Here is a 15,027-nt window from a genome sequence, read left to right on the forward strand (position 1 = left end):
GTTTAGAGGGCGAGGAAAGGAGAAGGCATGCAGAGCAGGAAGGGAAGGGAAGGCCAGAGTGGGACAAATGGAAAAGACATCTGTCTTGCTCAGTCTTGGATCCAACACTTAGTAGAGGCTTGTTAGGCATCCTTGAATATGTAAATATACCAGAATATAACTTCTGGTCTAGATTTATTTATAGATACAGTTATCTAGGGGACTAGTGGGGTGAAGGGGAGGGAAAAAACAGGCTAAGACAAAATTAAGCAGGAATTTATTGTCTGTTTATTGCTGTGTCCCAAATGCCTAGAATAGTGCCTGGTACCTAGTGGGTACTCAGCAAATATTAATTAAATGAATGAAATGATCAATGACATGACTTCAGACTGGCAGGTAAGTAAATGGGGAACATTGGAGGTTTTGGAGAAAGTACCATTTAGGAAAGAATTGATTGTAAATGGGGGAGTGAGGAAACAAGGAAATCAGTTAGGAGATTAGGAAGTAAGCACAGGGTCATGAGGAGGGTCTGAAATATGAGGGGCATTGGAAACAAGAGGGGAGAGCAGGATGCGGGATTGGCTGTTGTGGGGTGTGAAGAGAGTCACAGATGCCTAAAATGGAAGGTGTGAAGGTGTCTAGGAGAAGAGGAAGATGACATAGAGGGGAGCAGGTAGGGTTTAGCTGGAGGAGAGGGGCTCTTAGGTAGCGCATGGGGGTGAATTGCCTCCATGAGGTGCTCACAAGTTGAAAAAAGGTTGCAATTCAAGAGCGTCGTCTCAGGGCTGGAGATCAGGTTTGTGAGTCATTGACTTGAGAAGCAGCGGCTCAGGGGACGTGGGGTGGGCTGGGGGGTGATGGGGAGACAGGGAGGCCACCCCTGGGCCACCTCTGTTCACAGGACTGGTGGCTTCTACCCCGACTCTTTCTTTTAGAAACATCACAGACATCCTGGAAGCTATGCTCTGTTCTCGTCTGGGGAGTTTTGACTTCTCAGGATTCTTCTCCTGGCCCACTTCTCCAGCATTTCCTCTATTACTTATGTCGGAGCATTCTGTTGCCATTGTTATTTTTCTGGTACTATTATCCCCTATGTAGAACTCCGTAATTTGTGTCAAATACATGAGCATCCTCTATAGGAACTGATCTCCTTTCTATTTTCGAAGGGTATACTGCTCAAAACTCTGTGTGTGTGTCTAAATCTCTCTTAGAAACTGAGCTATAATGACTAATTTCACAACCTCAAATGACAATATACAGTATGCATTTATTGAATACAACTTGACAGACGCTAATATAGCAGATGTGAATTAATATTGGAACAAAAGGACATAGAATACCTATAGAATACTATACCTTTCTCATTTTTACTTTAAAAGTTCTGGTTTACTAGAAACTTCTGAGTAGAATTGATTGGGAATTTTAAATTCTTGTTAAAGAATATTTTCCACGCTCATTTCGGCAGCACATATACTAAAATGGAATGATACAGAGGAGGTTAGCATTCCCTGTGCAAGGATGACACACAAATTCATGAAGCATTTATGTATGTTTATGAAAACTCAAAAAAAAAATCAGTTTTCACTTTTCCAACTCAGGTGGACCAGATATCTTCTGAACCGCCCTCTCTTTTCTCCCTCCTTTCTTTGTTTTTCATAAATCTTTTGAATATCACACTGGTGATTACCTAAAATGAACTTGGATAAACCAGAATTTTGTCACTGATGAGAGTTTTGCCAAACTTTCCTTGTGGTGTGCTGCTTGCCTTTTAAACAAATGACTCGCGAAAAACAATTTGGCAGCCTCGCAACTGTAAATTTCTCAGTGGCAGTTTGTGTCTGTATATCTCTTTCAGGTCAAGCGTCTGCTGAAAAACTATTGAGGATGACGTGGGAGTAAAGATACTGCTGTATGAATGCAGTTTTTACAAAACTTGGCAGTTCCTGTAAATAAGTGAAGATCATAACTTGTATTTACCTCTGTAACGTCTAGACTAGAGAATAAGAACCATGAGTTTATAAAAATCCAGGTTGCTGTCTATAAAAATAGAAAAGTATTTTAAAATTATGGTTCCAGTGGGGTAGTGATGAAATTTTTAGTGTATGGTCTTGGACCAAGTGGGTAGCTATCTGGAGAAAGATGAAGTTGTTCCTGTATCTCGTACCGTTCAAATAAATTCCATCTTGACCAGTTCAATTTATATGATCAGTGTGATATTCAAAAGAATTATGAAAAGAAAGGAGGGAGAAATCAGGAAGGCATTCATAAAATGGTCTGGTCTACTTCATTTGGAAAAAGTGAAAATGATATTTTTAACAAGGATTTCAACATATGAATATATATTCATATCTGCTTAAAATGAAAGGACTGGAAGAAACGTGTAAATTCCTTTTAACTTTGAAGTTAAAAGTTAAGCCTTTTAAACTATGACTCAAAATTCAGAAACCTGAAAAGAAAAAGATTGATAAATTAGACTAAATTCAGATTTAAAAATTTTGCCTGGTAAAAAACACAATAAGTAAATTCAAAAGACAAATAACAGTTGAGGGAAGAAATTTACAGTAGACAAAGGGCTAATCTCTCTATATAAAGAGCTCCTACAAATGAATAAGAAAATGACTGACAAACCAGTAGAAAAATAGGCAAAGGACACAAACATATGATTCACAGAACAAGAAATATAGATTGTCTCTAAACCAAATAAAAGATCTTCAGACTCAGACATAGTAAGAGAAATGCAAATTTAAACTAAGTAGCACTTTTTACTTCATTGGATTGGCAAAACTTCTGAAATGTGATAATCGTACATTGTTGACCAGATGTGCACCGTACTCCTGAGAGTACAAAATTGCACAACCCTTATGCAGGCCAATTTAGCTGTGTCAAGATTACCAATGCAGTTACCCTTTGACCCAGCAATCTGGCTCTGGTACTTTTTCCCTGCAGGTACCCCCTGAATACATATAAAGTGACGTATGTAGAAGGTTTTTCATTAGTGCATTGTTTATAATAGAAAAGATTGGAAACAATTCAAATATCCATTAGTAGGAGACCAGTGAAATAAACTGTGAATCATCCATACAATTGAATATTGTGTAGCATTTAAAGAGAACGTGGAAACTCTTCATGCAGTGATATGGAAAGATCTCCAAGACATATTATTAAAATGAAAAAAGCAAGGTGTAGAACAGAGTAGGTAGTGTGCTACCTTTGGTGTAGAAAGGAGTCTACATTCATATCTGCATGAAGAAATACTGAAAGGATAAGCAAACAGAAAAAAGAAACTTAATAAAATGGTTGTCTTTAATGAGAGGGTGGGGGAGTAGACAGAAAAAGGGTGAGGGTAGCACTGTTTGTTGTATTATTTTTATTTGTGAACCATGTGAATTATTATCTATTCAAAACAAAAAATAAGTTACATGTTTGTAAAATTGCATTTCAGTGGCACTTTAGCATATGTCCAAGGGCTGGAAATAGCTCCCCAGACATTTATCATCTCTTGTTTGGACTCTTGGCTACAGCCTGCTAAGTGGGTCTTGTATGTAATTTATCTGGAGCTATGCTGTCTAGTATGGTAACCACTCACCACATCTGGCTTTTGAGCGCTTGAAATGCGGCTCTTCCAAATTGAGGTGAGCTGTAAGTGTGCCAGATTTAAAGACTTAGCATGAGAAAAGAAGAATGTAAACTATCTCACTATCACATTAATAATTTTCAAAATATTGACAGATTATAGTGAATGATAACAGTTTGGATTAAGGGAGTTAAAATATATTATTAAATTAATTTCCCTTGTTTTTTCTTACCTTAAATGTGGCTCCTAGAAAATTTTAAATTACATATGTGGCTTGGCTCTGTGGCTCGCGTTTAGTTTTTTTTGTACAGCACTGATTTAGAGTCCTGTCCACACTTGGCCATGTCTGCCAGAATTACTTTCTTTAAAAAAAAAAAAAAAAAAAAGCTAAGCATGCTTTAAAACCTTCGCTGACTCTTACAAGCCTATAGAGACCCTTTGTAATAGTCTGAGATGCTTCCTTTACCCGTTCCCTACCTCCCTCGTGAATAAACACTGCTTTTCTTCACTCCCCAGACTGCAGGCCTCTTCGTAGATATGAACCTTTGAATGTACAGTCCCTTCTGCTTGCAGTGGTCCTGAACCTCCATTTCTTTGCCTTGAAAACTCCTACTTGTCTTATAAACCCAATTCATGTGGCCCCTTCTTTGATGACGCTTCCCTGGTTCTTCTGTCCTATTTCTTTATAGTATTTGGTATACCTGCGTGTTCTCACGCTCATCATCTGATACCACCATTCATCTTTTCAAGGGTATTGTCACCCTCACCAGACTGTGAGCTCCTGGAGGGCAGAGCCGATTGTTTTTGTGTTTCCAGAACCTGAAACTGCCAGTAAATAAGCTCCAAAAAGTCACTAGGAAAATGAGGTTGGTTGTGTTTTGTTGAGAGCACACCCGTTTACCTGCCTGGCCTTTGTATTGAGGAAAGCAGGCTCAAACCCTGCAGGTCTTCGCTTGGTTAAAGATAAACCTCTTTGCATAGCAAACAAACTTATTGTTACCAAAGGGGGAAGTGAGGGGGAAAGGATAAATTAGGAGGTTGGGATTAACATATACACACTACTGTATATAAAATGGGTAAATAATAAGGACTTACTATATAGCACAGGGAACTATATTCAGTATCCTGTAATAACCTATAATGGAAAGAAATCTGAAAAAGAATAGATATATACATATGTATAACTGAATCACTTTGCTGTACACCTGAAACTAACACAACATTGTAAATCAACTATACTTCAGTAAAATAAAAAAAAAAAAGAATAGACCTCTTTGGAATGTTCTAGCTTTAAACAGGCCAGGCAAGATTCTTACGGGCAGAAGACTACAAACTGCGAAGATGTCAGTAGCACCAAACCCACCATGAATCGTGGTTTCAGGGTTGTGTTCTGACTGGAAGGTGAAAGGTGTTTGTTCAGTCAGAGAACAGAAATCTCCATGCTGGCCGAGTGCCCGTGTTTGTAGAAGGTGAAGGTGGCAGGTAGTTGCCAGAAGGTGAAAGCACGGGTGGAGGCTGGCCGGCCACAAGAAGGCTATGAGTTAGAATAGTAATGAAGTTCTCCATCATTCCATGGTCTTGTCGATCTTACTTTGGTGACCGTCTTACCTGCTTTTTAAAATTCCCGTTGTCCTCATCTGCTTGTGGGGTCTTAAGCTTTTGCTTGAAAGAGGAAATAAGAGTAATAAACAGAATATCCAGGGTTGGTGGAACAAAGATTTTAGGAAGGAAAAACTTGGAATTTTGCGGGAAACTGCTCTCCTTAGTTAAGTCACCAGAAGACTCATGTTTACGTCCAGATTTTAGAAGCTTTCTTACCATTGTTCAGGATCCATTTGTTTCTTATATTACAATTCAGATATTGTCACTAGGCATAGCTTCTTGTGCCACGGTCATAATCAGTTGGATGGGGAATGCTTTCTTTTGCAAAACTTGGAGGGCTGGTGGTGTAGTAGGAAGCACAGTGTTTTCAGGGGGCTAGAAGAACTGGTCTGAAGCCAGGATTGCCACTTACCTGGTGGTGTGAGCGTAAACAAGTTACGTCACCTCTCTGAGCCTCATTTTTCAGTAACATGAGGTTATAAACACCTCCTGGGTTGTGAGCATTGCAAGGAGAATGAACACTGGTGCTAATATGGCTCCTGGACCATGGTGGGTTTTGATAAATAGTATTTATAGCTCCAGTGCGAATGTAGATTGTCTTTTGCAACTGTCTGGTATTGAATCGCCAAATGAGCACACCCAAGGCAGAAGAGGAGTGTGTCCTTTCCTAATTGTGATGGACTGCAGTGATTGCTGGACAGTGGCAATCCTTAGAAACTGCTCTTCAGAGCCTCACGGTCATCTGAGTGGGGGCAGGGAGTTAGGGGTCAGGATGCCTGGCTGGAGAACTGGCTTTACTGTTAGTTAGTCCCATTCATTCTACCTCCTTGGTCCTGAGTCTCCTGGTTTGTAAAATGAAGGCGTTGATCTTTCCCATCTCTAAAATGCTCTAGTTCTGTCTTCAGAAAACAGCGGAAGTGGCCCCTGGTGTTTGGGCTGCGTTGTTCGCAGGGTAGCATTTCACTGCGCCCAACTCTGAGAACCTGGAAACTGCACAGCCGGGCTCTGCCACCTCTGAATAGCCCCAAATCCAAGGAGTGTTCCCCTTTCCCTTTGGGATTATGTCCCAAGGCATAATAGTCTTTCTGGGCTCCCCATGGTCAGCTTGCACATTCTCCCAGGACCCACCCAGCTGCATCTGTCACCAGAGATACTCACTTTTTTTCTGGAGTTGAGATCTGTTTCCTCCTCATTCTTCGGACAAGAGAGAGAGACTCATCATTTGAAAGAGGGAGATTATCAGGCTTTCTTAAAAAGTAACCTTGGTGCTTAGTAGACATTCTTATAAACATTTTGCTTTCTCTTAGGCACTTGGGGTCTGTGGTCAGCCTCCTCTGCCTCCTTGTCTTATGTGACCCCTCACCTTGAGGGCCCATCCTTCATTCTTGTTTGAGATGGAGGAACACAGCACTTTGTGTGCCTTGTGACCAGATAATAGGAGCTGACAGTAATCAAGATTTGGGGCTAATCATCATTAAAGGGTAATTTCATTGCTGCCCATAATTGATCTTGTCTTAAACCCATTATTGCACTTCTTTTGTCACATGATTAAAAAAGAAAAAAATGCTCCTGGCAATAAACTTTTGAAAACGGGTTTCCTACATTCAGTTCTTTTTCAAACTGACTTTATAAATTTCAGGTGTGCCTTTATTAATGTAGTGATTTGCCTGCTTTATATTACGTATTCAAAATAAGAGAAAATTGAAACAGTTCATCATTGAAGTAAATGTTACAAAATCAGCATCTGGTTTGAATAATGAGGTTTTTTGGTCCAAGTTTTGCTTCATTGAACGAGGCTAATAAAATTGCCCTTAGTTGTTATGTGACTTCACTAACTTTTGGTTCCTTTAAGTTGCCAATTTGGAAGCCACTAGGGTTTCCTTTCGAAAGTTCTTTCCTAGTGGTACTTGTTTTAAGTGACTCTCAGACAGCTTTTGGTCACCAGCAGGGTGGAGATGATGATACTCCCTGATCACAAAATCACGGGCTTGGGACATTTCAGGTATCTTCTCCACCATTCAAGCTGTTGGATCAAGAGCAGAGTGAAAAAAGAGGTCTAGAGTCGGAATGCTAGAAATAGATGTTGGTATGGCAGCAACATAATATCCATACTATTTGAGGTCAGGTATCTAGACACTATCTCCAAGTTCTGTTTCTACCTTGAACTCAGATGCTTGCAGAGAGATAGTTGCACCTGGGTAATGATAATGCTGCTTGGAGGACACAAAGCCATTCCCACTCTGGCTGCCAAAAAAAACACGCACGGGCACATAACGTGCCATGCACATGCACATTCCTAGGAAGTTTCTTGAAGGTAACTACACTTTTTCTACTAGGTTTCCTGATCCATAGAGATCCATGCTGTATCCATGTAATACTTACAACATACTTTCAGATTGATCATTTGGTTTTGGCTTTCAGAAAACCACTTTTAACACAGAATTGGTAGATTCTATTATCCCTCGTTTACTAATGAGGAACCTCTTCAAAGAAGTATTGTGACTTCTTCAAAGGTATATAGCTGTCGCCTGGTAGGAAGGAATGGTGTTTTATAAAGGCCTAGTTTTACATTTTGTCACAAAACCTGTACTGCATGCATGACAGTCCTGTATAGCACATGCCACTTCAATGGAAAGCTTGATGAATGAATGAGTGAAATGAACAAATGAAGAAACAAACAAACAAAACAAAACAAAATCCGGACACAACAAAACCCTAAAGGGAAGTATCTCTAGTAGTCAGATAGTAAAAGCATGGCATTTTTTAGCTAAATAGAAAAACAACAGAATATCCCTTTATCTATGAATACTTTGATACACAGATTGTTATCAAATACAAACTAGGCTGAGATTGACTCTCAGTTCCCTACTTTCTTCAACCAGATGTAGCTGTCCATTGCAGTAGGGCCTTTGGGAAGCTGTAGGCAAGAAAATCAGAGCATTGGTCCATCTTGTTGAGTGGATCACAGGAAATTATCCCGCTCTACTTTTTAAAAAATTTTCTTAACAATTGTGTTTTCTACTGTGCTCCTCGCAAGGAGAAAACTTTTGGGTGGAATCGAACGAGGCTCGTGGGTATGAGCGTGAGTTCAGGTAACTGAAAGTTTGGCCACCTCTGTGGTCAGCATGTGGGCACGTCACCCACCAGGTCTTAATCTTTTGGGACACTGGGGCAGAAAAATAGGTTCTTCTCTCACCTTGCTGACAGAACTCCACTTTCTTTGTCTGAGAATCCTGGAATCCTTGCTCTCTTTTTTTTTTAAGCTTTATAATTCTTTGTAGTCAGTTTTTCTCCCCTCTGGATCATGCTTCTTTTAAAATTCTAACTCTTGAAGAGCCAAATGGATGTTTTCCTTTTTTACTGATTAACATGTGTGATGTGCAAGTGTTCCTTAAGAAATAACTCCTATATACGTTGTAATTTAACCTTTGCAGCTTCATTCCAGGCTCTTTCCTGACAACTCCTTGCTGGATCCTACTCTTTTAAATTCCCTTAGGGCATTTTAAGATTCCAGGCCTCAAATTCCTGTCTCTTTGGACTTGGTTGCTTCTCTCTATTTGGTTTCCTCGTGTGTAAAATGAGTGAAGTACTGGCTATTTCACAGTATTGGTGAGGCTTAGTTGAGATGGTGTAACTGAAAGTGTTTTACGAAGTGGTCAGTGCTATTATTATTGACACTTTTTCATGGGGAGGTGATTGATACAGATAGAGATTAGATTATTTTCAGATGAATTATGTAGGGAAGGTAGGATATCAGAGTTGCCTGAATAAGGAAAGGGATGAGCCCTTATAGATCAAGGCACTTCATCATGGGATTGTTAGATCAATGAGGTACTGAGTAAGAGGGAAGACAAAGAACATGAGCTGGTTGGATTTTCTAGAGAGATGAGCTTGGAAACCAAGGGAAAGGGCTCTCTTGGCACCAAAATGTAATTAAAGGAGCATCACGAAACTAGGATGCTGGTGACCTTAGGCACGGAATGAATTTGGCATTGCTGGAAAGGTAAACACAAAGAGGGTTTGGAAAGTTAACCCAGCCAAGAAATTAATTGGGCCTGGGTACACCTCTGTCTGCTAGGAAGAAGCCACGCTGAGAGCACAGGACCTGGCACAGAGTAGGCGTTGAATAAATGTTTGTTGAATTGATAAATGGCTGCAGTAGAAATGATGTAGATAACCAGCTGCAGAAGTGAGCTCAGGTTAACTATCACTCTGCCTTGAAAAAGCCTGTCCTCTGAAGAACAGAGTCATTGCATCCCACCCAAGTGAACCTCTGCAGCCTGGGGAGGGCATGGTTTAACACCGCCCCCCCCCCCACAAGAGTATGCGTTTGTCTAGCACAGGAAAGTGAGATGTGCCTGATAAGATGTGATGTAAAAGCCTTTAGTCTTATGTCTCCTATGTTTTTTGTTTGTTTGTTTGGTTGGTTTTTGCGGTACGCGGGCCTCTCACTGTTGTGGCCTCTCCCGTTGCGGAGCACAGGCTCCGGACGCGCAGGCTCAGTGGCCATGGCTCACGGGCCCAGCCACTCCGCGGCATGTGGGATCTTCCCGGACCGGGGCACGAACCCGTGTCCCCTGCATCGGCAGGCGGACTCTCAAACACTGCGCCACCAGGGAAGCCCTCTCCTGTGTTTTAATTTGAAGGTCACTGCTAGTTTAATAAATGATCCTTATGAAATTGTTTTAGTTCTATTTTAGGATCTGGAAAGTGGAGTAAACTAAGTTAGATGTGTGTGTCCAGTGATGGTAACAGTGACTCCGTGTATTCTTTCCTTTGAACCACTATAGAATGGCATTTTGTTCTGTTAATATTGTAACCTGTGGAGTCACTGTGTCCTTTATTCCTCCTTTGTTTGTGTACCTTGATGACATTTTAGTTAATCTTGTATCTTGTCTGGTCTCTGCTGGTCTGCTGTGGGTGGTCGTGGTCTCTGGCTTTCACAGATGCAGTGTAATTTTTGGCTTATGAGGACAATTGAAACATTAGATCCTATGTTCCTGGCTCTTTCGTGCTGTATATCATGAAACACGTCCCCAGCTGAGGTTTCATCACTGTGGTGTGCAGAGCACAGTGACTACAGGTATCAGAAGATCCTCTGCCCTCCAAAGCCCTTTGTTTTTTTAACTCTAGGTCACCTGGCACAGAGGCGAGCGTGACTCCTGCTTCCGTTTTCTGCAGGCTACTTAGCTCAGCTACTCTGTGGTTTAACCTTTGCCTAGTATGGATGTGGTTTTTGAGTATACAGAAGTGCTTCAAGAGACTGGTTGTAGAACACTGCACATGATGAGAAATGCCTCCAGACACTTCACTCAACAAGAGCTGGAAACCTGCTCTTGTGGAAGGTGTGTGGGTTGGTTAGTACTTGAGGGACAAATTATAAGGCACACCTGTAAGACTGGGAGATTTAGGTGACAGATTAACTTGATGTTTGTAGTTTGAGTCATTTGGAATTGCCCAAAGTCTAGCTGCTTCTGCTGCAGTTAGAAATTGGTAGTCACCTTTGTTCCCTCTTTCTGAGATAAAGCAACTGGGATATAATTTAAATAACTTTCCCAAACTTGAAAGCTGTTAGCAACTGAGGAAGTCCTGTAACCCCACAGATTTCTCCAATCCCAGGCCTGTGTTATCCCCCTAGACCATGGGGCCTGCATGGAAGATGAAAGTGTAAACATGTGAGCCTATATTTCCTAAGGCAGTGGAATTTTGTCTCTTGGTCATGTGGAGTACAGTATTTCAAAGTGGTATATGTATGGTGTTCTGAGCTGAAAGGAATATTTATATGGAGCCTGTCTGAGGTATGCTTGGTATGAAAACCATAAGTGATTTGCCTCACTGATTTGTTTAAAATCCTCTAGCATTGTGCTGTACTAACATAGCTTTTATTCACTGATTCTCCTTTACAGTGGAGGGAAAATGACCCATGTGGTAAATGAAATAAATATACTGGACTTGATCCTTAGAGCAGGAGAGACCTGTAACATTTATGTTAGAAGGTGATCCCTCTGTTCCTTCTGCTTGGCAGAAGGCCTGGATGTATAATGAGGTACTCACATGTGTCAGATCTCATGTCTCCCAAGAACCTGGGGTTATCTTGTAACACTTGAGTTCTATTTATTGAAATGACGACATGTCGTAATGCGAACATTGATGCGCACCAAGCCAGGTGCAAGGCTCTGTGAGAAGCTGATGGAAGGAGTGCCTGTTGGAACATTAACTCCAGATTTCCTCACTTGTATGTGATAAAAATATGAAACCCAGTATGGAGTCAAGAGCAAGTGGAAAAAAAAAATCATTGCTCTTTGAAAGAAAAAAATGTCACATCAGCAATACTAGGGAGTGTCTGTGTTTGTAATCCTTGGGTCTGATATGGATTCATTTTTTAAATTTATTTATTTATTGCTGGCTGTGTTGGGTCTTTGTTGCTGCACGCGGGCTTTCTCTGGTTGCAGCGAGTGGGGGCTACTCTTCGTTTTGGTGCGCGGGCTTCTCATTGCCTTGGCTTCTCTCATTGCGGAGCACAGGCTCTAGGCACACGGGCTTCAGTAGTTGTGGCTCGTGGGGCTCTAGAGTGCAGGCTCAGTAGTTGTGGCACATGGGCTTAGTTGCTTTGCGGCATGTGGGATCTTCCCGGACCAGTGCTCGAACCCGTGTCCCCTGCACTGGCAGGTGGATTCTTAACCACTGCGCCACCAGAGAAGTCCCTGATATGGATTCACTTATTTTTCTCTAGTTTCGCTAGAATATGTAAAGCATGTTATACGCCGAAGTAAAGTGTAAGATGTAAGACACCATCCACAGGCAAGATTATTCTTGATACCTGCTGAAAACCTCCAAGTGTGCTTGGATTGGGTCCTAGCAGAATGAATCGTGAGCAAGCCTGTGTGTCCTCCTTAAAACAGTTCCCCCTTCCATCTGATCCTTCTTGGGACTGCGTTGTTACTTCCAGAAGAGAGTCCAGATACAAAATAATTTGGGTTATTTTGTTGTTGTTTGTTTTGGTTTTCTAATATTTTATTTATTTATTTGGTTGGGCCAGGTCTTAGTTGCGGCAGGCGGGCTCCTTAGTTGTGGCATGTGAACTCTTAGGTGCGGCATGCATGTGGGATCTAGTTCCCTGACCAGGGATCGAACTCGGGCCTCCTGCCTTGGGAGCATGGAGTCTTAACCACTGCGCCACCAGGGAAGTCCCGTTTGTTTTGTTTTTAACGAAGGAAAAAGAAGCTGAGTTTGATGAGGATGAGTTGCAGTATTCTCACGGAGTGAGTCACTGACATAAAGTGAAAACTGAAAGCCTTCTCTGTAGCAACTTGTGTAATTCTTTCTGATTGATTCTCTCCTTCCTCCGCTTCTTGAGTAATGAAGCCTCCACATCATGATGTGAAAGGAACAAGACAGGCTTGGTATGTTGCTGACAAGCAGAATCTCACAATTAAGCTGATTAAGTCTTAAATCGGTCAGTTTTCTGACTTTGATGTTAGGGTCTTTAATAGGATATAATCTTATAAGTTGCTTTTTTCTAAAGGGGCTGGAGGGTCTGATGAAGGGAATCGTCTTGGAAAACTCAAGGCTGAGCTCTGTAGGACTGGCTTGCTCTCACCTCTGCCTGCTCCGTGAATGGAGCAGGCACTGCTGCTGGGCTCAGGTGTCCCACGATGCAGTTTTATCCACTTGAAAACCCTTATGTGTTCAGCTTAATTAGATTAATTACCTTGCTCTCCAGGGTTCACAATGCTTTGCAGTTTAGCTGCAGTGAGTAAATGTTAGTTTTGCAAGTAAAAGCTACTATTATTGGCCTCTAAAGGGCTATGGTTTTTTTGCAACTCATAAAGAGGAGCTTTAAACAGTCATTCCGGCCAAGATGGAATCTAGGTTAGTAAATGTCTTCCAACTGAGTTTTCTACTTGGCTGTGTGGCATCTGCATTGAGAAGAGGGTTCTAACTCCGTGTCATTTCTGTTTGGTGCCTCCTAAAGTAATTCTGGGTGTATCATCATGAAACATGCTGTTTTCTGTATCTCCTGGTGTTAATATTTTGTATACTCTCAGTTTCTGGATGGAGATCATTGAACAGAACCCAAGCTTCTGTCCATTGAGAGTTTGCACAGAAGGGGCTTCCGTGGTGGCGCAGTGGTTGAGAGTCCGCCTGCCGATGCAGGGGACATGGGTTCGTGCCCGGGTCCGGGAGGATCCCACATGCCGCGGAGCGGCTGGGCCCGTGAGCCATGGCCACTGGGCTTGCGCGTCTGGAGCCTGTGCTCTGCAACAGGAGAGGCCACAACAGTGAGAGGCCTGCGTACCGCAAAAAAAAAAAAAAAAAAAAAAAAAATAGAGTTTGCCCAGAAATCTACCCTGGGTGAGAGACATGGTTGTCATCAGGGTTCTGATACACAATAACGGGAGATCAGGCACTCTCTGGACTCTTAAGTGATCACACTTAATCTTTTAATCTCTCCTTCTGTCGTTCCATATTCTTCTCCAAGGGAAGAGAAAAATCCCAACTTGTGATTAAGATAATCATTTGTAGGCTTAGACATTGAGTGGATCTATGAACCTAATCCTTTACAGAATCCTAGTGTTGTGGGAATTTCCCATCACCACCTTTGTACTGAAACAGGTAGGTTAAAAGGGAGGTGGGGAATCGTAGTTCAAGTTTCAAGCATGACTAATTCAGGCCATATCTGGCAAGATTTGGGACATATCTTCAATATAATAGAAATGATAATAACAACATCCACATATTGAGCTAAGTGTCAAGTTATTCAATAGTTACTTTCACATTCCCGATTTTCATGTGTTCCTTATGTAACTCTGAGAGAGGTAAGGACAGGTACCTTTTAATCCTATTTATTTATTCAGTAAATATTCATTTAGTGCCTGCTATGTGCCAGGCTCTGTTCTAGGTACTAGGTCAGGAGCAAAACAATAAAAAATTTCTGCTTTTGTGGAACTTACATATTAGCTGTGGGGAGATAGACCTTAAATAAATGAAGCGAGTGAAGTACAAGTTATGTTGGGTAGTGAAACTGCTATGAAGAGAAAGAAGACAAGGAAAGGAGACAGGGGGTGTGTTACTGGGGTGTGGGAGTCGTCATAATATTAAAAGGGGGTGGCAGGGGAATCACCTCAGTGAGAGACATGGACCTGGAGGAGGTAAGAAGCTAGCTATCTGGGAGAACAGTATTTTAGGGAGAAGGAACAGCTAGTCCAGTGGCCCTGTGGTGGGAACCTGCTTGGTTTGTTTGAGGAACCACACGGAGGCCAGTGGGGCTGGTGGAGTGAAGATAAGGGTAGTGGGAGATGAGCGTGTGCACCTGTAGGCCAGCACAAAGAGTTTGGTGTTTTATCTCTGGGAGATGCAGAACCTTTGGGGGGTTCAAGCCGAAGAGTGACGTGATGGATCGACACTTTAATAGTATCAGTCTGGCTCCCGTGCTCAGAAGATACTGCAGGGGGCGTGGGTGGGAGCAGGGAGACTGGTTAGGGGGCTTCTGCAATAATAATAATCCCAGACGAAGAGGGTGGTCCTGGACCAGGGTGGTAACTTTGAAGGTGTGGTGTGAAGTGGTAGGGTTCTGGGTGTATTTTAGAGGTAGGATCAATAGACTTGCATTTATGGTATGAGGGAAAGAACGAAGCCCAGAGTGACTACAGAGCTTTTGGCCTGAGCAACGAGAAGGATTCGGTTGTCATCAGCTGTGGTGAGGAGGACCGGGTCTTGAGGGTTGGAGGGAGGTCATGCTCTCAGTTTGGGCCATGTTGAGTTTGAGATGCCTGCCAGACCTCCAAAAAATTATCTCCAGTGGGCAATTTTTTTTTTTCTTTTCCTGTACGCGGGCCTCTCACTAATGTGACCTCTCCCGTCGCGGAGCA

General features: G+C 42.1%; 1 protein-coding gene and 1 non-coding gene across 6 annotated transcripts in view; both read left to right on the plus strand.

Annotated features, from left to right (window-relative positions):
* JAZF1 (JAZF zinc finger 1) overlaps positions 1 to 15,027 on the plus strand; it is a 339,739-nt gene that overhangs the window by 62,135 nt on the left and 262,577 nt on the right. Inside the window, exon 1 of one of the 5 annotated variants that reach the window (XM_032643929.1) lies at positions 10,434 to 10,500. The exons of the other annotated variants lie outside the window; for them this stretch is intronic. Within the exon in view, the coding sequence (XP_032499820.1) occupies positions 10,449 to 10,500 (52 nt within the window). The 5' untranslated portion in view covers positions 10,434 to 10,448. Of the gene's footprint in view, positions 1 to 10,433; positions 10,501 to 15,027 lie in introns of those variants that run through there. 5 annotated transcript variants of the gene reach the window in all.
* On the plus strand, positions 1,431 to 1,532 carry LOC116759963. The gene has a single exon (XR_004351618.1). It is a non-coding gene; the product is annotated as a U6 spliceosomal RNA (small nuclear RNA).

Source organism: Phocoena sinus, chromosome 9 (genome assembly GCF_008692025.1).
Source record: "Phocoena sinus isolate mPhoSin1 chromosome 9, mPhoSin1.pri, whole genome shotgun sequence".
NCBI lineage: Eukaryota > Metazoa > Chordata > Mammalia > Artiodactyla > Phocoenidae > Phocoena > Phocoena sinus.